The 23,295-nt window shown below is 38.8% G+C and overlaps 1 protein-coding gene across 1 annotated transcript in view; it reads right to left on the bottom strand.

Annotated features, from left to right (window-relative positions):
- Chl1 (cell adhesion molecule L1 like) overlaps window positions 1-23,295 on the bottom strand; it is a 66,652-nt gene that overhangs the window by 2,758 nt on the left and 40,599 nt on the right. Inside the window, exons 14-23 of the mRNA XM_048354888.1 lie at window positions 21,389-21,513; window positions 16,368-16,469; window positions 15,981-16,178; window positions 14,240-14,310; window positions 9,237-9,459; window positions 7,364-7,479; window positions 7,031-7,235; window positions 6,700-6,822; window positions 4,733-4,912; window positions 277-408 (exon numbers count right to left, since the gene is read on the bottom strand). Of these exons, the coding sequence (XP_048210845.1) occupies window positions 277-408; window positions 4,733-4,912; window positions 6,700-6,822; window positions 7,031-7,235; window positions 7,364-7,479; window positions 9,237-9,459; window positions 14,240-14,310; window positions 15,981-16,178; window positions 16,368-16,469; window positions 21,389-21,513 (1,475 nt within the window). The remainder of the gene's footprint in view (window positions 1-276; window positions 409-4,732; window positions 4,913-6,699; window positions 6,823-7,030; window positions 7,236-7,363; window positions 7,480-9,236; window positions 9,460-14,239; window positions 14,311-15,980; window positions 16,179-16,367; window positions 16,470-21,388; window positions 21,514-23,295) is intronic.

Raw genomic sequence — 23,295 nt, 5'->3', positions numbered from 1 at the left:
CGTGGAAGTATGAAAATCTGTCTTAATCATCCGAAATTAGAAAGCAAATCATCACTTGGAGGTAATATAAACCCTCTCTATATTTTTAGGTTAACTTAGCAGTATTTCCTCTGCACTCTATAGCCACCTTACATGGACACACACACACACACACACACACACACACACACACACACACACGTATTAAATTTATAATTAAAAAACATTTAATTCTCTGAAGGTTGCTCCCAGAAAACAGAATTTAATAAGCCAAAAATCACAGTGGGAAATATTTACCTGAATATTTTCCACCTCTGTTCCTCTTCACAAAACAAACGGTTAACAATATTAGTGTGAGAAGAGCAATTGCACACATCAGTCCAATAAACCAGCCTTGAGTGCAAATGTCTTCATACAAAGCAGCATATTCTGTTGAATAAAGAGAAATCATACCCTTCATCTCTAGAGACAGACTTCAGTATTGATGTCACTTCTAGGAAACATCAGACATCACTTAAAAATCAACAAAATAATCATTCTGTATTTCTTTTGAATTATCTAAAAGAAAATAGTCATCAAGGCCATTTCATTGGGGGGACTATTAGTGAATAACTTCCTCTTTTTTAATGAAGGACCCAAGTTGCCTTTGATTCTGAGGACAGACATCAGGAAGGGCAATGAAGGCAGATGTTAAAGGCTAAAGCAACAGGAAGCAAGCAAAAGCACAGGTTGCCTTAGTTACCAGCAGATTGCCATGGAGATTTTGTGGCTTTTGGTTCCTTTTATTTTTTCTTCTTTATTTAGTGTGTGTTATTTATAGACGCCAATTAGCAGTTGATTTTATTTTAGCGATTATTCTAATTAAAAATAAACGGTATGAGATAACTTGGCCTAGTGTCAAAGACTTCCATGTTGACAACGTTATTCCCAGGTAAACTGAAATTATGAATTGTGTATTTGATGTCCTCTGTGTTTTGAATTGAACATGGGATGTGTAATACATTGAATCCACAAGGCACAGGTGTATCAGCTAAGACTACCCCAAATAGAATCTCATTTCTCACCTCTCCCTCTTGTCTCAATTACATCTTGGAAAATGCTATCGTTATCACCCCAATTCTTAGTCATTAGGCGAACTATATGTTCTGCTCCAGGCTCAAGTACATCTATTGGGTGAATCTTTTGAGTGGGATATACTCCTTCTGATATCTTCCTGATACCTTTACCTAAGAAAGGTACACAGTTAAGTCATGTGAATTGTAATCATTGATATGAAAGGTAATTATTATTATTATTATTTGAAATGGTAAAAAGAAAATCCACATTAGCATATTTTTCCTTAAATAGTTCTTGAACTTGCAAGAAAATCAACATGTTAAGACTTTCTTTTTTGTAACTAGATTTAAAATGAAAAAATGAGATGACCTAAATTTATGGTCATTTATGATGATGTATGTACTGATGAGATGAAACTATAAATCTGCCTGGTTCTGTAAATGGTTCAAAACCATACACAGCCTTAAGAAATCTATACAGTATAATTTTATGTAATTTAGATTTTCATGAGCCTAGTGGAGAAAAATATGTTTTGATTACATATTCATGATATTATGGTATTAATCAACTATATATTTAGTATAATTACATATTAATTAACTATACATATATTATTTTTCTCCAAATACTAATAGAAAAGGATCATAATTTGGTCATATATTAAATATATGATTGTACAAGCATAAGCTACATAGGATGCAGGTTTATAGGCACATTGAAATGGAATGGGTTCACATGTGGAAATTAGTATGAGAAATGAATACTTTTCCAAAAAGGATTATCAAGATGCCAACATATTAATAATAAGCTCTCAGAGAAACAGACGAAAGACAGTTAAGCTTAATTAAATATGCATTTTTTAAAATCTTGTAGCCAAATGTCCTTTTGCATTTGGTCCCTGATTTGGTAGAGATAAAGTCAATAGAGTAACAGTATATCAAAAAATGATCACAACTTATACATGAAATAACATACAGTCCATATTGAGAAAGGAAGGGCTTTTAAGTGCTATGGTTTTAAGTGGGCAGGTTATACATCAATATTTGGTTTTAATTTTTTACCACAGAGTAAAAATTGATTATTATAGTAGCTGAAAAACAAGATGACTTCAATAAGAATGACACTATGAAAGAAAAGAAAGCCAGTTAAACAGCTGAGTGACACTTTGAAGATTGAACACCATTGGAATAGAATGCAAAGGATTTTGACCTTGAAAAACCAGAATTATTAGTATAACATTAGGCAGTGCAAGGTTGGAGAAAATAGAGAAATGTGAATGACTTATTCTATCATCGGCAACACAAGAACACACTTCTCATTAACTCCATCCTTTCCATCTTAGATATTTGTGTCACTGGAAAACTGAACCCCACCCCTCTCTCTCACACAAACAAACACACACACACAAGTGTATGCCTATTAAATCTCATGCTGTGAAATGCTGCTTAAAATATACCCTCCAGCTGGAGGAGGAAGAGGAAAAATGTGCAGACACAGTCTTCCATTTAACCAAAGCTATCATGTTTAGAACGTTTAGCTAAATCGAAATGTATTTCCTCTGTGGAAATATATCTAATTTTCAAAGACCATGTTGAAATCTAGGGGGAAGAGATATGACAGTGTTTTATCTTGTAAACATGGAAAAGCATGCTGATAGAGGAGACATCATTTCAACTGTGAGAGGAGGAGAAGCTGCTGGAACAGTGAAAACACACAGAGGCCTGAAAAAGAGCACAAGCACTGTTAAGGAGTGTGGTAATGAGGGACACATAGAAAATGAAGAAGTCTGCTTGAGACACACAAGCTTGTGAATTATACCTTTAGCTTGCAGAAATGCTGTGTCAGTATTTATAGAACAATCAAAAGCAGAGCCAGGAGCTGGAGGCTCCCTCCTTTAATGCCAGCCACTCAGAAGGCTGAGATCTGAGGATTCCCATTCAAAGACAGCCAGGGCAGACACGTCTATGAGACTCCTATCTCCAATCAACCACCAAAAAGCTGGAAGTGAGACTGCGGCTGTAGCTCAAGGTGGTAGAGCATACAGTGCCAGACATACACACTAAAGTACAGAGAAAGCACCAGGCCCTGAGTTCAGGCTCCAAGACCAGCACATGCATGCATACATGTGCATGCACACACACACACACACACACACACACACACACACACACACACACACACAAATACATACATATGCACTCACAACAAATAATATGTCTTCCATAAAATCATTTTCTCAAATGTAATTGCAACCAAGATGAATTTTTTTCACCATACAGGTGACATCTGTAAAGATTTCATGATTATTTCTCTTCTATACTCTAAATTGACAAGAATATGCCTACCATTTCTCAAGAACGAATCTTTCAATTGCATTTGTTTTTGATCCATCCTTGGCAATAATTTGTAGGAGTTTAAGAATATTGCTTGAAAATAGATAAATTTTACATATTTAAGTTTAAATATTAAAGAAACTTAGAAAGAACAAGAAATATTTTTTTTTTTTTTTTTTTTTTTTTTTTTTTTTTTTGGCCAGTCCTGGGCCTTGGACTCAGGGCCTGAGCACTGTCCCTGGCTTCTTCCCGCTCAAGGCTAGCATACTCTGCCACTTGAGCCACAGCGCCGCTTCTGGCCGTTTTCTGTATATGTGGTGCTGGGGAATCGAACCTAGGGCCTCGTGTATCCGAGGCAGGCACTCTTGCCACTAGGCTATATCCCCAGCCCCAAGAAATATTTTTAATATAGATAGGGGAAGAAGAACTGATCATAAATGTTGAAGTAGAACCATTCAGTACCCAAATATGTTTAGTCATTCACAAACTTCAGCCTATTATAATAAATAGCTTAATAATGACGATTTAATTTCACTTACTATATTCTCAATATTTCTTCTCTCAAACTCTCTCTGTCTGACCAGCCTGAACCCTTCACAAACTCTACTTTTTTCTCTTCTTCTTCTTCTGTTTAAGTAGGTGTACAAAGGAGTTGACACTTAACAAAGCAATGTATGTGTGAATCAGTTCTTCTGATCTATTTCACAGTATTGCTCTACCATCTTGTTTCTGATGGTGTCCTATGCAATTAACAGGAAGCTTAGATGAACTGCTAACCCATAATAGGAGAAATAAGTTCAGAAGAGAAATTGTTAGAAGGTCCCCCCAAAATAGAAAGGATAATTCTATTAGAGGAACTATGACAATGAAACTATAGATTAATCCATCATTTTTAATTTCATGATTTGGAACACATCGCCAGACAGTAAAATAAAATAGATATGAATCCCTCTTCGTATGTACCAAGGCATGAAAGTAGAACGTGGTATATTAGATTCTGTATGGTAGCATGTCTCCCAAGGAAAAAGGCAAATGCTTTCTTCTTTATGGAAACATTTCACAAAATGAAATCTCTCTGCACAAACACCTCATGATCAATTTTATGATCTTGGGCCTCCTTATTTTAATTAAATGGTAATTATGGGTTCTGAGCTTGCATACAGTTTGTTTGATGGCTGCGGTTCAGAAATCCCTAATGTAAGGCAGTGTGAACTTTAAAAGGATAGACAATACAGTTTGAATCTATGTGTGTGGTCAGCAGAGGGTCAGAGAGATTTATATCACAGTCACTCATAGTTTACAATGAGAAGCAAGGTGTCTTTCTGTCTGAAAAGCCATGACACGCAAAGGCCCCTGGTACTTACTCCCTTCTCCTAGGGTCGCACTCTCCTCAGTGACTGGCTTTCCGCAGCCTTTAGAAGTGCAAGCTCTCAGGTAGAACTTGTACTTCGTGGCTGCATTGAGGTTTGAGAGATGCCAGCTAGCCTTCGATGCACTAGTAATGTTGATCTCATTCAATTCTCCAATGTCATAGGTGTCATTGACTAAAGAAAGAAGCATGAACAATGGCTCAGTTTCACAGTACTTAACCACTAAAGTTACAAGGAGCTTTATCTTAATTTCTACTTGTGGTATCTAAGATTTTTTTTTCTGCATTTTCTGGGCAAAGTGTAAACAAACATGTATAGATAGGTAGATAGTTGATAGATAGACAGACAGACAGATAGATTTAGATATATGGAGAGAGATAGATACTTATATTACAGATAGGATATCTATGAAATATCAATCATATATACTTTATATAGAGAGAAATGTAGTACATATAGCAATAAAAGACAAATTACCTAAATATTTCAAGCACTTAATAAAAATAATATTTTATTTTCAGATGAACCTATGAAGGCATATAATAGCAATTAATATTAATTTTTATTTTTTTCTCAATTTTTAAGAAATTGTTTGTAAAGAGAAGTTTAAATCTTACATACACATTGCCACCAACATTGGGACTTAAGAGATGTTGGATTTCCTATTGTTAGGATAAGAATAAGACACATTTTTAACAAACAGTAAAAAATTCTTCCAATTTTTCTTCAATTCTTCTAATATTACTTTTTAAAAAAAGATGCATGGCATGGTGCGGTTGAGAGCTGAGTAAGTGCACAGGTGGATTTGCATCCATACATAATCCTGTTTCATTATTGGACCCTAATGTATATCATCTATCATTTGAACTCCTCCATCCATAAAGCAAGGACACAGTGGATCTTCATTAGTGTCATCTTGCAGCTTGCTGCTTTTCATGAAGTAACACCAGGAAGCGCCTGCTGCCAAGCAAGTACTAAAACCTTCAAATGCTAGCTCCTTTGTGGCTTGGCCCATATCTAGACAAATAGACTTGCCTAACTCGGCAGAAGCCATGGGGAATTAATCAGAGGTAGCACACGAGCTAGATTCCAGAAGCTCTTCCATGATGTCAGAGGATCTGAACCAGCTTAGTTTTGGCCAGTGAGATGGTCTGATTCTTTCCAGTCTTAGAGTTTGGGCTCTATGTCCTCAACATCTAAACTTTTTATGGTTTGTATGGTTCCTACTGTGTTGTAGGGACTAGGCCTGCTAATTCCCATTTTTAAATGGTACATGACTTGAAGACTTATAGGTTAGAGTTAGTATGATTTAAAATAGGATCTAATTTTGTTTAAAATGAAGCATGTGGGACAATTCTCTTGAGTAATGGTGTAAAGACAATGCTATGGTCTTCTTAGTATTATCTACTGGAAGGAGCAGGCTACTGATAGAGGATTCGATGCAAGTATAGTTAATGTAGAGGCTGGACTCCCGTATGTGATGTAGAAGAGGAGGTATAGAGGGGAAGCCACACTACTTTGACCTACAACTATATAATTAACTCTACTCTATGGTGTGTTTCTCAAGGCTTGTCCTTCCTGGCACCCATTGGCAACTGGTTTTACTTCTGGAATGCCAGTTGGGAAACCTTTCTACCAAGGCCAGGTTGTCAACATTTGAAATACTGAGGACCACGTAGCCTGTCTTGGAAAACTCATGTTTGCAGGAGCCCTGTATATCAAATAGCTTCAGGCAATATGTAAATTAGTGAACACAGTGATATTTCAATAAACTATCACTGAGCCAAATGATCTTATGAGTAGTAATTTCCTGCAAGCTCGTTGGCATATCCCTTTGCTGTCAAGAAGTATAGCAGCATGCAAGTACTACTTAAGTCATTATATCAAGAACATAGCAAGCCAAATAGTCCATCAAAAACTGAGTTATTAGTAGATTAACCACAGTTCAAATATCTACTTACTAATTTGATACTGTAATAGATAGCCAGATAGATTTCCATTTAGCTTCTTAGGTAGTCCCCAGGATAGAGTGACAGTGTCTTTATCAACTTTAATGACCTTGAGAAAAGATGGCTGTTCAGGTACTAGAAAACACAAGATCATGAATGAACATTCAAATGAATTAGCCTGTTCCTAAAATCCAAACCAAAATGTGTCATCAAATCAAACTGTTATAGGAATGAAGAAGCTAGCTACTACCAAGTGCAGATTAATTCTTAATAAAGACAGAAATATTTATTACAGTCATTGGGCATTCTAGGGGTTAGTCTCCATTTTTTTTTCATCTCTCACCTCCTTCTGGTGTTTGAAATATGTAAGGCACACTTTCTGGCCCAGGGCCTTTGGAGTTATAGGCTAAGACTGTCAAGTGAAATTCACTAAAAGCCTCTAGGGAAGGAACCATTCCATAGTTCCTTTGTCCAGAAAATCTCAGAATGTTGACTTCCTTGGGGTGTTTCCTTCCATCTAGTAGACTTCTGGTTTTCCACCAATTGACCTGCAATGAAAATAGGAACCCTTGAACCTGGTGACCCTTGTGCGGGGCATCCCTTCTGACATCATTCCCATCCTCAGGAAATGCAATAGCAACAATAAGAAGAAGAAACATATAAAATGGATATAAACCTGATATCCTCTCAGATGCCCATGCACTCGGTCCTTTGGAATTGTTGACCATTCCACTTTCACTAAGGTACTGTTTATGACATCCACACTGTGAATCACCGGAGCTGTGTCAGGATCTGATAAGACATTAAACACCGATGAGCTTCTCACCCACCTCCAAACCCCAGGGATGGTCCTCCTCCAGAGATAATTTTCATAATGCTGAATCAGGCTCACACTGGTGAACCCGAAAATGTTCCCACACAGAGACATTCTCAGCCACAGGGGTTGCTAGAGGAGGAGGGCAGCAGGGCTGCCCGGAGAAACGAGGTAGAATTTTAAAAATATCCAGTGAAAAATTGATATTGACCAAGATGCACTGTACTTAGAAACTGATTTGTTGAGTGGTACACACCTTTATTAAAATTATTTGAAGAAAAATATATACATATAAGTAATCTGGACATCAGAAGCTCATGCCTGAAATCCTAGCTATTCAGGAGGCTGAGATCTGAGGATGGCAGTTCAAAGCCAGCCTGGGTGGAAAAATCCTTGACTCTCTTATTTCCAATTAGCTACCAGGAAAGTCAGAAATGGCACTGTGGCTCAAAGTGGTATACACAAAAACTCAGGTACAATACCCAGGTCCTTAAATTTAAGCCCTAGAACACACACTCTCTCTCTCTCTCTCTCTCTCTCTCTCTCTCTCTCTCTCTCTCTCTCTCTCTCTCTCTCTCACACACACACACACACACACACACACACAATTAAAAATAAAAAATGTAAGGGACATCTTGTCAATGGAAGCAAATGAACTATCTCATAATGTAAATATTATTTTGGAATATTGTTTACTATTAATAAAAAAGTTGTTATTAATCAAGCATATGTGACGTTCTACTGCACCTGGCTTAGTTCACATAATCTTTAAAGGAACCATGTGAGATGGTGATTATTGTCACACTTCACAGATGACTACAGAGGAATGAATGAAACACAGAGCAGTCCAAACAAATAGTCACCAGTGAGGTATTCTTTTTCTTTTTCTTTTTTTTTTTTTTTTTTGCCAGTCCTGGGCCTTGGACTCAGGGCCTGAACACTGTCCCTGGCTTCTTTATGCTCAAGGCTAGCACTCTACCACTTGAGCCACAGCGTCCCTTCTGGCCATTTTCTATTATGTAGTGCTGGGGAGTTGAACCCAGGGCTTCATGTATAGGACACAAGCCCTCTTGCCACTAGGCCACATTCCCTGCCCCTTCAGTGAGGTATTCTTTCTCATTCTCTACCTATTATACTTTTAGATCACAATACTCATGTGGCTACTAAAAGAATGAGAAAAGAAAGCTTCCAAGGCTGAGAGATACAAAATATCGAGTCTCCTTGAAGCAACGATGAAACTGCTGAAGTTACTGTGCTCTTCATATTTAATGCTATAATCCTATCATTACCAAAACATACTTCAAAGCAGTGTATGTGTACCTCTGTATCATTCTCTATAAAAATCTGGGTCCATATCTCATTTGTTTGGGTTAGACTACAGACCCACAGTGAGCCTCAAGGCATGGTGTCTGAACATCTACTAGGAAATCTTGAAAATCTCAAGACAATTCTGTTGATTATCTGAGAGTACTGATGAGGCCACATATATGATTTTCAAAGTAGAAACACCTTGCCTGGGACACTGAATCAGATAAAGACTTCCAAAATACTTTCTTGGCACACTACTGAGTAACTGGCTTGCATTCAACCTGCAGGTACACAGCCCTTATCTATTTCTTTCCCCCTCTTGTCTTACAGCTAGTATTCTCCTTTTTCTTGGCCTTTGTCCAAAATTTCTTTCCTTAAAAATGTTTGGGGGCACACATGTAATTGAGGATTCTGGTGCATCACTTACAGTCTTCTCCAGAGTAGAGAGTCACTGACTGAGGCTCTGGCCCAGAACCCAGTTGATTGATGGCTTGGACTTGCACATCGTAAGGAGCATACACAGTTGGCGTCATCACCCGCAATGTGTGGTTTGTAACCGTCTCTTCTTCCCACTCCTCGGGAGCTCCTTGGGGCTTCCAGCTCACTTTGTACTCCAGTCCTGGCCCATTCTGCTCCATGGGTTTCAAAGGCTGAAATAGTAGTCAAAAACCATTCAGTGAAGACTCAGAAGCAACAGCAGCAAACCACCCTACATGAAGCGTGGAAGGAAACGCTGCATGAAGGATCTTCTGCTGGAAATCTGGACTCTTTCTCTTGGTCTCAGAAAGAGTTGGAAACATGTGTGTCATGTTGCTAAATTTCAATCTCCAACCTTCTCAAGTGCTGAAGAGCCCATACTGGAATCTGTCTTATGCTTAAGTCTGTTTTCATAAGTAAATTCAAGAAAGAGGTCTAGCTTTTGCTGAATGTTTCCAATCTGACCTACCTTTTCAGTCTCAAAAGAATTGGTAGGAATATAAGAAATGGCCATGGATTCTTTGGCTTTTAATGGAATGTCACCAAGGCTTTTCAAGAAGACGTTTACCCTCCTCTGATTTCACTCTTCTTCATCTTTCCTCCATGAGAAGAAAGAAGTGGTGTCAGTTTTTAATTTGAGAGAATATGCATATTTACACGTGAGTTCTACCAGTAGAGCTACCCTTTTTATAATAAAACAATCTCCCAACTTCTTTATTATTCTATTTCTAATTCTCTATGAGAAAATTTCTTCCTCACTCCCTTTTTTGTTACATAGGAATATTTGTTGGAATTATTTCTATTGTAGGAAAATGGTTGTTTCACTCTAATTTTTAGTTAGGCAATACCTTAATTTTTGAAGTGTGATTAAAACACTCATTTATTTTACGGAGAGGAATTTTATTTATATGATTCAGTTATAAAAAGTATATTTCGAATAAGTCATTCCTTGAGTATGAAGTTCATATATATACATATATATATAATTGTAGTGCATATGGGTGATAAAAATAACATTAGGTAAAATACTGTAGTTGATTTTTTAATGCTTCTTTACTCAGACTAATTTACTAACATATTTGTTTGAGGCATTGGATGAAATGGAGTTTAAACAGCAGGCATATTTGGCTCTGAGACAATGACCAACAGAATACCAAAAATTGTCAAACTAGCTTTCCAAAAGAAAAAACAAAAAACAATTACAGTTCTGTAAATAGATAGTCAATAGATGGGAGAGACACCAGTCTTTATGTCCCTTCATAATATAAATAATGAAGACAAAGCTTCCAGAAAACAAGTGATTAAGTTGGGGTGTAGGACTCTCCAAAAGAGGGCCGAGGAGTATCATTCAAAAGATCTGAGTAGCCCATAGTATTATTAGCAAGATTGCTTATGTTTAATATTGTAGAAAAGGAGTTTTCCCAACACTGTAAAAGAGTACTATGGACTAACAAAGCTGGAATGACAATCAATCTAGAAGATACATATCATTATGTTATTTTGAAATGTTTGAATACTCTTACATTTTAATTGACAAATAAAATATATTTATTAGTCAAAATACATATACACTGTGGAAAAGTTAGATTGAGCTGGCATGCATATTACCTAGGATGTGTCCTTCTCTTTCTTATTTTTAATTTAATCAAAATAATTATATACTCAAAATTACTATATTCAAACCAGTTTTCAGCAATGCAATAGTCATATTTGGTTCCTTTTTTAATAAGTTTGGTTCATTAACTCAACTGATTCCTCCTAATTCCATCTTTAAGCAATATTTCCAATACAATTAATAAAACTCAGCTCTTTCAATACTTCCGTAACTTGGATGTGATCACATAATCTGGCAATAAATGAAGTTACTATTGGACAATATTAGTGTGATATTGGGTGATGTTTTTCCTTTAGTTGGTGTTTTTTGGGGAATCTTTAAAATTAAATATTTATTATTTTATTTGAAAATACATATATATATATATGAACAATGAGAACTGTCCAAGGAAAATCATGCTGTTATAAAAATTTAGCTAATGATACTTCAGTGCGTTTCTCATTTGTCTTTTAATAGACTTGCAATTGTCATGTTTGAAAACTTACAAAATGTGGGTGAGGATCAAGACCCACTTCATACAATGAAAGGACATTTTAGAAGATACTGCCAACTGAAAAGATTAGTTCTACTACTAAGTTAAAACAACATCATACTGGTATTAGAACTAGGAAATTGGAAGGGAATACCAAAATTGAGAGACACAGGGTAAAAAAAAGACAACTACAAAAGCAATACTTTCAAAACTGTTTGGTGTAAATGAACTGAACAACTCATGGGGGGGGAAGGGAAAGGGGGAGGGGGAGGGGGGAATGAGGGACGAGGTAACAAATAGTACAAGAAATGTATCCAATGCCTAATGTATGAAACTGTAACCTCTCTGTAATTCAGTTTGATAATAAAATATATATATATAATCATATTTAAGGCTACAATAAATAGGAATTAGGGAAACTCTTTTACTGGTTCTCATAAGTGTTGTTAAGACTTTGTTTTATTTTTTGAAAATCAAGTTTTCACAGACTTGATCTGCCTGTCAAATCATCCTTGAATAGACAGAAATAATTCTGACTCAGACCTTGGATAGAATCCAGTGCCTTTCCAGTGATATTTGTTTGTTCCCTTAGGAGATGTCTAACACTTAGCTCCTTTTTTTTTATCAGTAAAAGTATGCATATAAGAATCCTCAGTGCATATTTGCTCCTAAACATCATTCTGTGTCAAGAATTGTTAGCTCTCTGACACTTCAAAAATCACGTGAATGCAATGGCATATATTATGAATGCAACTGTCCATCCAATTCCAAATCTGTGTGACTACTTCCTTACTGGAGTTGATTAATTGGTAAATTAAATGGCATTTAGTCTTCCTAGACAGATTACAAACATTGTCTTGGTGTATCACTATTCTGCACAAAAAGAGAACATTTGTTATTAGGCTTTGATGAAGAAAGAATGATTTATGAGTACAAAGATCAGTAGAAAGATTGAAGATTATTACTTCCCGTCCTGCCATACCTGACTGCAGCTAAGCATATCATCTCTGTGTGGCATAGGGGTTGGAGACCAGAGCCTCCCATAATGCATCCATAGGAATGGAAGATGCTCATGTTAGCGGAACCCAGTGTGCCTGAGCGAGGAACTGACTTGCACCATTAAAAAGTATGATTAAAATCTCATTACAGGGCTGGGAATATGGCCTAGTGGCAAGAGTGCTTGCCTCCTACACATGAAGCTCTCGGTTCGATTCCCCAGCACCACATATATGGAAAACAGCCAGAAGGGGCGCTGTGGCTCAGGTGGCAGAGTGCTAGCCTTGAGTGGGAAGAAGCCAGGGACAGTGCTCAGGCCCTGAGTCCAAGGCCCAGGACTGGCCAAAAAAAAAAAAAAAAAAAAAAATCTCATTACATCTCCCTTCAGGAAATTCCTATGAACCTTAAGCCAAAGCCACTTGCATTCTACAAGAATAAAGGACTGACACAATTTCACATTATAAGCAATTAGCATGACAATGTGGCAGTAACTGCTTATACCTGCAAATTCAAGGAATACAGGGGGTGCATTCAGTTTCTTTGTATTGCTATACTCTTATTTTAATTTCATCTTAAGTTTATAAGGTTTTATTTTATTTCAAAGGAAATAGAAGCGCAGGACTGTTATGAAATATTGACTAAGTAATTTCTAAGACTGAGTCATATGTGTGTACAATGAGTATGAACACCAGTGTAGAAAGGGGGAAAAGCAAGTCCTTTCATTTTAGGATTCTTAGAAAAATCATACTTAGAATTAGGTATATAAATTTATTATGGTATTCTAGCATATGTTTTCAAATGACCTACCAATAATCAAAATTCAATATACTTGATGCTGGGAGCATATTATTAATCAGAGTTGCAATCTATACATGTCAACATAATTTCTCAGATATTTTGTTTAAAGTAAGTCAAGCACTGATGGCCCATGCCTGTAATGTAATCCTAGGAGAATCAAAGTTCAAAGCCAGCCCAAGAAGAACAGACTACCAGATTCACCAAAAGAACCAGAAAAAAAAAAATCAGGATGGATGTAAGAATCCAACAGTAGATAGCCAAGCGAGCAAGCCTGCCTAGCAATTGTAAAAAAAAAAAAGTTTACTGACAATTTTTTTTCCAGAAATACTTGTAAGACTAAAATAGGTTTTCCATTCTTCACTGTTACAGAGAGACTTGGAAATAACACTAGAAAAATGGAAGTTAGCTCAATTGATACAAATTGTTTTGCCACATTCAATGGGGGAAAGTCTTTAGTAACACGTAATAGAGATAAGTGAAGGAGGGAGGGAAGAGTGTGAACTCCAGCACATCCTTGCTGACAGGTGGCTTTGTTAAGTTCAGGTTGTCAGGGAATGCAAGATGCCCAACACTTTGACTTTATTTTCTATGTCTTAAAGAGATGTTCCTGGTGCATTCTATGCAAGATTCTTCTCAGAATTAGAAATAAATGTCTCAAAATGCTTTTGGGAATTAACAAATAGTGATTCAAAATTTGAGAGTAGTCTTTTGTGTTATAGTTAAAAGGCCACCTGCAGAAAGGTGATCTGTAATTAATTTAATATGAGAACATCTGAAAAATCCTAGAAATAAAAAAGCATGAAGATGAAACATTTGGGAACAAGATTCCAGCTCAGCGGAACTGTACAGCCCTCCTTAAATTACATACCACTGTGAAAATCAAGTTCACAGCTATTCTAATCATAGTAATGTGCAAATTATACACTGATAAAGATTCATAAATCCCTTTCATCTCTAAAATTCTATTTTTCTTTGTTCTGGAAGAAGATGGTTCTGCAATTGTATTTCAAAAAAAGACTTCAACGGGGGCAAAAAGACAAAAGCTGTACATGACATTTTCAGGAATACACACCTCCCATTTTATAATCATCTCCTTGGGTTGAGAAGCTTGAACTCTTATGTTTTGGGGATTCTTGTCTGGAGCTGAAAAAAATGACAAATACTAGTATTATTTTTTTCTCACTGCACATTAACAACAAGGAAAATACTTTATTCTTCCCTTGACAGATACTTAAATAAACTTAGTGATATTTTTTAAACTTAAGACAATCCAGTGATTTTAAAAAGACTTAAGGCAGCTTTATGATATAAATTATATTTAAAACAGCAAAATATTGTTCTTGACAGTAAAACTGTAAACACACAGTGAATCATACTGCATTTGCTCTATGAATCTGAAACTCAAACCTGCCAGTTGAAATAATACACCTGCTTTTTGAAGGTGTTTGTATTTTAAACCTACTCTACTTTTTCATTAGGAATTACTGATAGAAATAGGTGTTGTGGGCTGGGGATATAGCCTAGTGGCAAGAGTGCCTGCCTCGGATACATGAGGCCCTAGGTTCGATTCTCCAGCACCACATATACAGAAAACGGCCAGAAGCGGCGCTGTGGCTCAAGTGGCAGAGTGCTAGCCTTGAGCGGGAAGAAGCCAGGGACAGTGCTCAGGCCCTGAGTCCAAGGCCCAGGACTGGCCAAAAAAAAAATAAAAAGAAATAGGTGTTGAGAAGATCTGCCTTTAGGAAAATAAAATTAATCCCATGTATTAAAATCAATAGGCACCTTTTAGTGACAGCCAATAGGATGGAGACATTTTAGCAGAAAGAACCAAGCAAATGTGTAGCACTCAACCCAGTCCATGTAGACTAAAATCATACATGTTTCACATTTATTTATTATCTTTTTGCGTGTGTCAGTTGTGGGGGCTTGAACTCAAGGCATGGATGCTGTCCCCGAGCCTTTTTGTTTGAGGCTAGTGCTCTACCCCTTAAGCCACAGCACTACTTCTGGGTTTTTGAGTGGTTGATTGGAGATAAGAGTCTCATGGAGACTTTTCTGCCCAGGTCATCTTTGAACCGTGATCCTCAAATCTCAGCCTCCTGAGTAGCTAGGATTACAGATGTGTGCCACTGTTACCCAGCTACTTATTATCTTAATTTGCTCTTTCTTGGTCCCAAAGGAAATTAGAACCCAGCAGTGCATTTATCTATTACTCAGGAAAGCAAACAAATATCATGTCTTGACCACACTGAAGCCTGAGGCCAATTCAATGTCACCAATTATTTGAGCACTGCCTTTCATAAGATTATGACAGATAATCTATCCTCAGCAATTTACATAGAGACGACGCTACAAAAACTTGTGTCACTATTAATATTAGTCACGTGGAACATGTCCCAAGGTGTTACAATGACCCCAAAGTTTCATTTCCAGAAATGGAATCCCTGGCCTTATACACTGAACTTCAATTTAGAACATGTTTTATGACTGTCACTTAAATGTGTTCTTAATTGTTGAAAAAAGGTTCATATCACTGTCTTTATAAGCTACACTCCCCTAAAATTCTTGCTGTTGAAAGTTTTTTGGTAATACTTCTGAAATTCGTGTGCTTTAAATAGTTTGACTTTATATAATTGGGAAAACTGAAAAATTTCAACATCATATTGTCTTTGTTCAATCTGCCTCCCCCTCCTCCCCCTTTCTCATTTTATTTTCTGCTTTTGCCCCCCTCCTCTCTCTCTTGTAATTTCTTTCCTTTCTGAGAAGCCAAAGCAGGACATTTTGTGAGTAGTGGGAGGCGGGCACCCCCTTACCTGCTGGTGGGGTTTCATGATGGTCTGAAGGCTGGCTGGGCCGACTTCTTCCCACTTCGTTCACAGCCATGACCCGGAACTGGTACCTCACATACGGAGCCAGAGGTAACACGACTGTGGTTTCCTCTCCCTGGACCCGAGTCAGTTCCTCCCACCTTCCAGGTTCCTCTCTGTTTCCTTCAAACTCTACAATGTACTCTGGCAGTAGGAACGAGACACACCATTAGAATAGACTGGATAGGCTGACATTGAACTGAGATTTATACACACTCAAAGCTTAAAAGAGTAGTCTGAGAATGACAGCCCACCCAGGAAGGTGAAAAAATGGCTATCATATTCATTGAAATATGTTGGCTCTAGAAAAATGGTGATTTCATTTCTTCCTACCACTAATATTGCTATTGTGGTCATCTCTAGCTTCCCATGACAGCCGGACACTCCTGTTCTGTCTCTCCGACAGGTGAAGGTTTGCTGGTGGATCCGGGACATCTAATTAAGAATAAAAAAATAAAAGTAAGGAAATGCAGATCAATATCTTGTTTCCCTCATTCTCTCAGACACATTATTTCTGGCCATCCTGGGTCTAGACCTCCATCTGACCTGCTCAGATTTCCCCAGCCTCACCCAAAGGCAATATCCTTCATATCTCTTTGCTTCTTGCCTCTTATCATTTTGCCTCCTCCCTATTTTTCTGATTGCATTTCCCAAGAGTCATTCTTTTATATTCTATTATTTTATTTTTTTTGTGTTGGTACTGGGGCTTGAACTAGGAGGCGAGGTGGTAGCCCTTAGCATTTTTTCTCAAGGCTAGCAGGTGCTCTACCACTTGAACCACACCTCTACTTGTACCTTTTTCTGCTGTCAAGGCTGGCTTTGAACAGAGAATCTAAGATTTCAGCCCTCCCAAGTAACTAGTATTACAGCAATGAGCTACTACTCTCCAGTTCAAAGGGCCTTTCTAGATTAACTGAGAGTACTAGTGTTACTTTCAAAGTAATGTTTAGCAATCAAGTTTCCTGGTTTACAGAAGGAGCTGATCCCAGGAATCTGCATTTGCAGACACGTTTTCCTGTCTGAAGATGATACACAGGAGATGTGTCTGAAATGGATCATTTACTTTGTTCCCAACTTATTTGTTGTATTCTCCTATATGTGAGTATCTGAAGAGGAGGTTCAACAGTAAGGATCATTATTTTATTAGCCTTTGCATGTTCAAGGTGTTTGGCATGCAAATGTTTGTTTGCCTATAAACATGAACTCTGCTTTTCTTTGAATTTTTATAGTGATGTATCAAAACAGAATTTTCAGAACATAAGAACAACTATCATTCTGTCTTTCTTGGCCAGCAATCTAGAAAGGGTAGGAAATAAGGTTTTATAGGGTAAAGCAGATTTGGCATGGGTAAATGTTGTGAGAGAAATTGCAACACTGAGTTGAGCAGAGACAAACATTTGTGCATCTGAGCATCATTAAGGCACATGGAAATTTCTGGAAATTTCAAAATATGATCTCAAGTGGAACGTAGTGCCAAGTTTGTTCTAATGGTCTCAAGCATATTCATTTTCATTCAGAGGAGCTAGTAAAGAATGTCTGTTGGCTATTTCAACTCTTGAAAGTACATATTGACTAACAGCACCTTTTCCAATTTAGAATGAACACGCTTGTTTGTAAGGTATGGAATGTGTCTGTATCCAAATGCTGGGTCTGGAATAGAAGATATTTCTTTAACAAGTTTTCTGCATCTCTGAGCTCAGAGAATTTATACTTCTCTTTAGCATGTATTAAGGACTGACTATGTTTTGAGGTTTCCTGAAATAAGTAAAGCAGAATATTGTATCATATGTCTCTGGGACTCAGGCAAAGTCATTTTTAAATTAACTTGCAATTGAGACTTCAAAAAATGCTATTTTCAGTGCATTTTAATATCAATGCTTCTGGAAATGACTTCTGGCCCAAGTCCATTAGTCCTGTGCTTCTAAAATTGTTTTTTCAGCAATAAAGACATCTTGCAACCTGAAACTACATCTGTCATCATGATTGTCATTTATTGTGGCAATAAATGTTTGTAAACCAATGATTGGAACAAAAATATTAGCATAGAAACCTAAGAAAATAGTTTTCTTTAATGAATTCTCTCTCACAGAATAATTTCAAATAATATTTTTACTTTTACTCTAAGTGATTCGGTATTACATGTGGTTAATACTCAAAATGAATTAATGCTAGAAAACTAATCAGGAAAACACAGAAACCAAATTTTACATTGTACAAGGGAATTGATAAGGAGAATGCCATTTAGCAGAGTGCTAATCCCCTTGGAGGTGCCATTACTTGTGATACTTTGATACAAAACTCATGATTCATAATAACTACCCTCATGCTCGTGGTACCTGAGAGGAATTCTAGTTTACCTGGTGCTCAACTATTTTCTCTGGTGAATTCCTGTTGGAAAAATTACCAGAAGATTACATCATTTGCTTGTAGAATCTTAAAGGAGTTCACATATCTGTAGTCAAACGTTTTGGCTAAAAGTTTATCTTGCCACTGATGCCTAGTTCATAACTTCTACAACTCGTGATCTACTTTTGTATTTTTCTGGCAGAACCTAGCCTGTGGTGATTGGCTTTACTGGAAGGGATCTGACCTGTTTAGCTATTTTCACCAGTCTACCTTAAGAAGAGATGTGAATGTTTGCCTTTCTGTCTGTATCTCCCTTAGTAACCTACTTGTAGGCCAAGGCAAGACATGCAAAGGCCTATTCCTAACAATGATTCATCCAGACAGATGCTAGAGAAACATCAGCACATGGAAAACTGCTAGAATATTCTAAAGGTGGAGCACTGGTGGCTCAGGCCTATAATTCTAGCTACCTAAGGGGCTGAGATCTGGGTATCTTGGTGTGAACCCAGACCAGGTAGAAACATCAAAGAGACTCTTATCTCCAATTAACCAGTACAAAACAAAACAGAAAGAAAAAAACTGGAGCTCCAGTGGTACAGCACTAGCCTTTAGTAAATAAAAGCCAAGTGAAACTATGAAGTCCTGAGTTCAAATCCCTGTGCCAGCACAAAAGACAAATAAAAAGACCAACAAAGAAATGCTCAGAGAAAGACTAAATGGTGCTCCCCAATCCCAAACAAAGAGAGTATAAGTGGAAACCGAAAATGTCTGTAGCAGCCAGAATCCCAGAAAAAAAAAAAATGTCTGATGAGTATTAAGATATTGCAATTTTTAAAAAGGATTATTTAAGTGATAGTAGAGGTAGCTTGAAAACTCGTGATTGCCAGTATCTTATAGGAAGGATGAGCATGAGGACATCTCCCAGGAGGGCAGGGATTTGGGCAATGGAGAGCATCCAGCCTGCAGGGAAGGGTGAAGGAGAATGGGCGCCCCTCCCCAGGGCTCCCCGCTGATTGAAGCAAATGAAAGCTAAGGGTGAGCAGTGTCCTGAGGCTGGGCAGGCAAGCCGGTCAAAGGCTGGTGCAGAGCGGGTCTGGACCCATACTAGCCACTGGGGAATATCCCGCAGATGAGTTAAGACCTTTGAGCATTGGCAATCTCAGGACTAATCGTATTGATTACACTCACGGAGTGTGCAATTATCTAATTAGTGTCATCACTTATGGGAAGAACTTATGGGAATTCCTTACAGAATGCCTGTAGTCCCTTCACAGCTGGCTGGTACCCCTAGGGAGCTGAGTCTGCAAATCTGGTGTAGAACATTAGGACAGTGCACTCATAATGTCATAATGAGCCCACGCGAGACCTGAGACACGTGTAGGACAACCCACGCGAGACCTGTGACACGCGTGGGCCAAACTACGGATGACTCCCCCCCCACACACACACACGTGGACCCAACTCTATTCACTCTTGTCAAAAGAAACTATCAAGTGCAGGGTTGGAGGCGTGGCGAAAAAGCATCAGGTACTGAGTTCAAGTCCCTCAGACAACGAAAAAGAAAAGAAAAAGGAAGAAACTATCCTCCAAATGAACTCTCCCACGGGGGAGCCTCCACACGTATGGACCAACACACAGGGCAGCCTCAACACGCATAGACCAACCCACGGGAGAGAGAGCCAGCCACAGGAGAGCCCCGATTCGCGTGGGCCCAGCCGAGACCTGCGACACGGGTGCTCTAACCCACGGGAGACCTCTGACACACGTGGGCCAACCCACGCGAGACCCGTGACATGCGTGGACTAACCCACGGGAGACCTCGCACACGCATTGCTGCCTGTCTCGGGCCTCTGTCTCCGTTCTGACTGTGCATTTGCCGGTTCTGGACAGGTGGACATTCCTGTGACCTTTCCTGTCTACTTTCTTTCCCTGCGCTGAATGTTACTTTGCACTGGGATCCTCCGATCTCAGCTTCCTGAGTAACAAGGACTACAGGTGGGAGCGCAGGTGCCCGGCTTTATTTCTGCTTTTTGACCAATGGCTGTGGGTGTTTGTGCTCAGATGCTTGCAATTCTCTCTGGGTGGATACTTAGTAGAGGAATTGCTGGGTCATATGGAACTCTACGTTTGGGGCATGCCCGGATGCCGTGGGTCAGAAAGAGGAAGTCCCAGCCGGTTCCACCTGTTTCCCAGCTCTGGGGACACGTGTGGCAGTTACACCGCAATCCAGAAAGGCTGTCCTAGCTGGCCCCTCCTCCCAGCCTTGGGACCATGTGTGGCCAAGATGGCGCCTGGTGGTGAACCCGGAGGCGGTCCTGTGGGCTGTGACTTAGAATTAGGCCGCCTCTTAGGATTGGTCCCTCTGCCCTCCACCCTTGATGGACAGCTCAGACCGCCTCTCATAGCCCCTAGCTAAGTGCACTTCACTCCTCTCCTTCCTGCCGCTCTCTGACCTATTTAAGAGTGGAGTTTATTTCAATAAAGCCAGACATGCGCAGACATTCTCCAGGATGTGTCTGATTGTCCTCCGGTGAGGGGGGCTGGGTGCAGGTGGTCCGTCGATCCTTCTACTTCTACTTTCTTGGCCAGCCCTGGTCGGGGTGAGCTTCCCATCTCTCCTGCAGGTCAGAAGAGTGCTGGGGGCTAAAGGCCCTGACACTGTGTTTAACTTTTTGAGGGACTGCCAAGCAGTTTCCCAAAGTGACACTTATCAACCCCCCTCCCCCCACCATTCTCAGCCCCTCTGTTCTGCATGCCTGGAAAGGTTGCTAGCTCTGCAGCATGCTTTGTGTTTCTTTCTGCTGAAAGAATCCCTTACCTCCTGCTACTATGGATAGACTTCCCCATGGAGGGAAGAAGAAATTAGGCATTCATTCATTTATACAAGGAGAGAAGAAAGCAGTGGGGAAAGAAAGTGGGGTTGTTAGTTAAACAAAAGTAGATTCTGAGTGCAGGGTTGAAAATATGATCTGCTCAGTGGTCCGGAGCCAGAGGCGCAGCGAACTCACCCAGGACCGTGACTTGAGTTGTCTCTGTGACACTATCCAGAGAGGTCTTCGCAGAACAAGAGTAAAGGCCCTGGTCCTCTAACATGACGTTAGCTATGGTGAGATTCGCTCCATCAATCACTATCCTATTGGGCAAGGGGGGGAGGAAAGCATATAATGAGAACAAGAACAATAGAAATATACAAAACAGAACTTTCCAAGTGTATATTCCCAGGATCAAAGTCTGTTGTGTCTATGTTTGGAAATGTCATAATGAACCTTATCATCTTGTATTATTTAAAAAAAAAAAGATGACGAAATACATGTTGGCTTCCTGTTATTCTTTGTATACTGGAAAAGATGAAGTAATGTTTATTAAAAACACAGAAGTGGACACATGGTGATCTTGGGTAACTCTGCCATATAGTGTCTGATGCAATTTTATAAAAAGTTCAATGCATCTACTCGAACAACTAAGAATGTTCCCTATGGAAAATGATTTGTGGGAAAGTGGTAAAACTTCACATAGCATACATTTTATTAGGGAATATCACAATGAATACTGGTACACACACAAATGTATACACATTGCCAGAGATGGAATCACATTTAAAAAAAAATTACAAAATCAACCTATGTGATATATAAATCATGATGGAAATATTTACTTCTGGTAGCACCTAGGCAGAATGCCGAGACCTAGAGTTGATAGGATGCATTGGAATGCTGCTTTAAGGAATGACCAGAAAGAAGTGCATAGGCCACCTGGAATGTTCCTCACAAGGGTAAGTTCCTGAGTCTCAGGAAACAGAACACCTGTGGTAGACTAATTCAGGTAACAATTACATGATTTGGCCACCAGGTGGCAGTCAAGGGCTACTTTCTGCAAATCAATTTCAACCAGCTTTCTATCATTTGGTTTTATCACTTGCTGGTTTGTAACAATTTGCCACCTGAAAATTGCTCCTGTATAAATATACCTTTCACTCTGCACCTAAGAATCATCAACGTCAGGGGCTGGGGAGATAGCCTAGCGGCAAGAGTGCCTGCCTCGGATACACGAGGCCCTAGGTTCGATTCCCCAGCACCACATATACAGAAAACGGCCAGAAGCGGCGCTGTGGCTCAAGTGGCAGAGTGCTAGCCTTGAGCGGGAAGAAGCCAGGGACAGTGCTCAGGCCCTGAGTCCAAGGCCCAGGACTGGCCAAAAAAAAAAAAAAAAAAAAAAAAAAGAATCATCAACGTCAATGTTCACGTACTTTAAAAAATAATAACGTACCAGTAGAATAAATTCACATAGTGACAATCTCATTAAAATAATATAAATAGTGTCACCTTTGTAGAGAGGGAGACTTACATAAATGAAAGTTTTTGATCTGGAGCTCAAACTGTCAGAGGTGTGGAAACGCAAAACTACCAGAAACTGCAGTGAAATTCAGCTGCTTTGCCTCTTGACTAAGTATACAGTCTCATTTCTACACTAGAAACTAAACATTTTGTCAGTGAACACCACCTGATGCTGATGATTAACAATGTCACAATATTCTGCACTGACTGTAACTTTGATATAAATGAATGTCTCAGTTCATAACCTCAGTAACCAGTAACCATTTGATGTAATATCTGACTGGTGCTTACCTTCAGAAGAAATAAATGAGGTGCATCACATACAGTGATTAAAATATACAGGGAATTTGTAATAATAAGAATAAAATTGAGTTTTTATTTGCTTCTGGCCTATCAGTAATCATATTTGTCGTGGTAGGTATGTAGGTAACATCCCTATTTCCTATTCCTAAAGACTCCCTGCTTTCCCAAAGTTTTTTTTTTTTTTAATTCACTCAAGTTCATGATTTCTTAGGGGGAGAGTCCTCACAAAGACCACCTTGCAACCTTTGAACCCCACCTCCCAACCCTTCTCAAATCCC

The sequence above is a fragment of the Perognathus longimembris genome, chromosome 10, assembly GCF_023159225.1.
Source record: "Perognathus longimembris pacificus isolate PPM17 chromosome 10, ASM2315922v1, whole genome shotgun sequence".
NCBI lineage: Eukaryota > Metazoa > Chordata > Mammalia > Rodentia > Heteromyidae > Perognathus > Perognathus longimembris.
Note: the sequence above shows the minus strand (reverse complement) of the source record. Positions and strands in the feature narration are given on the sequence as shown.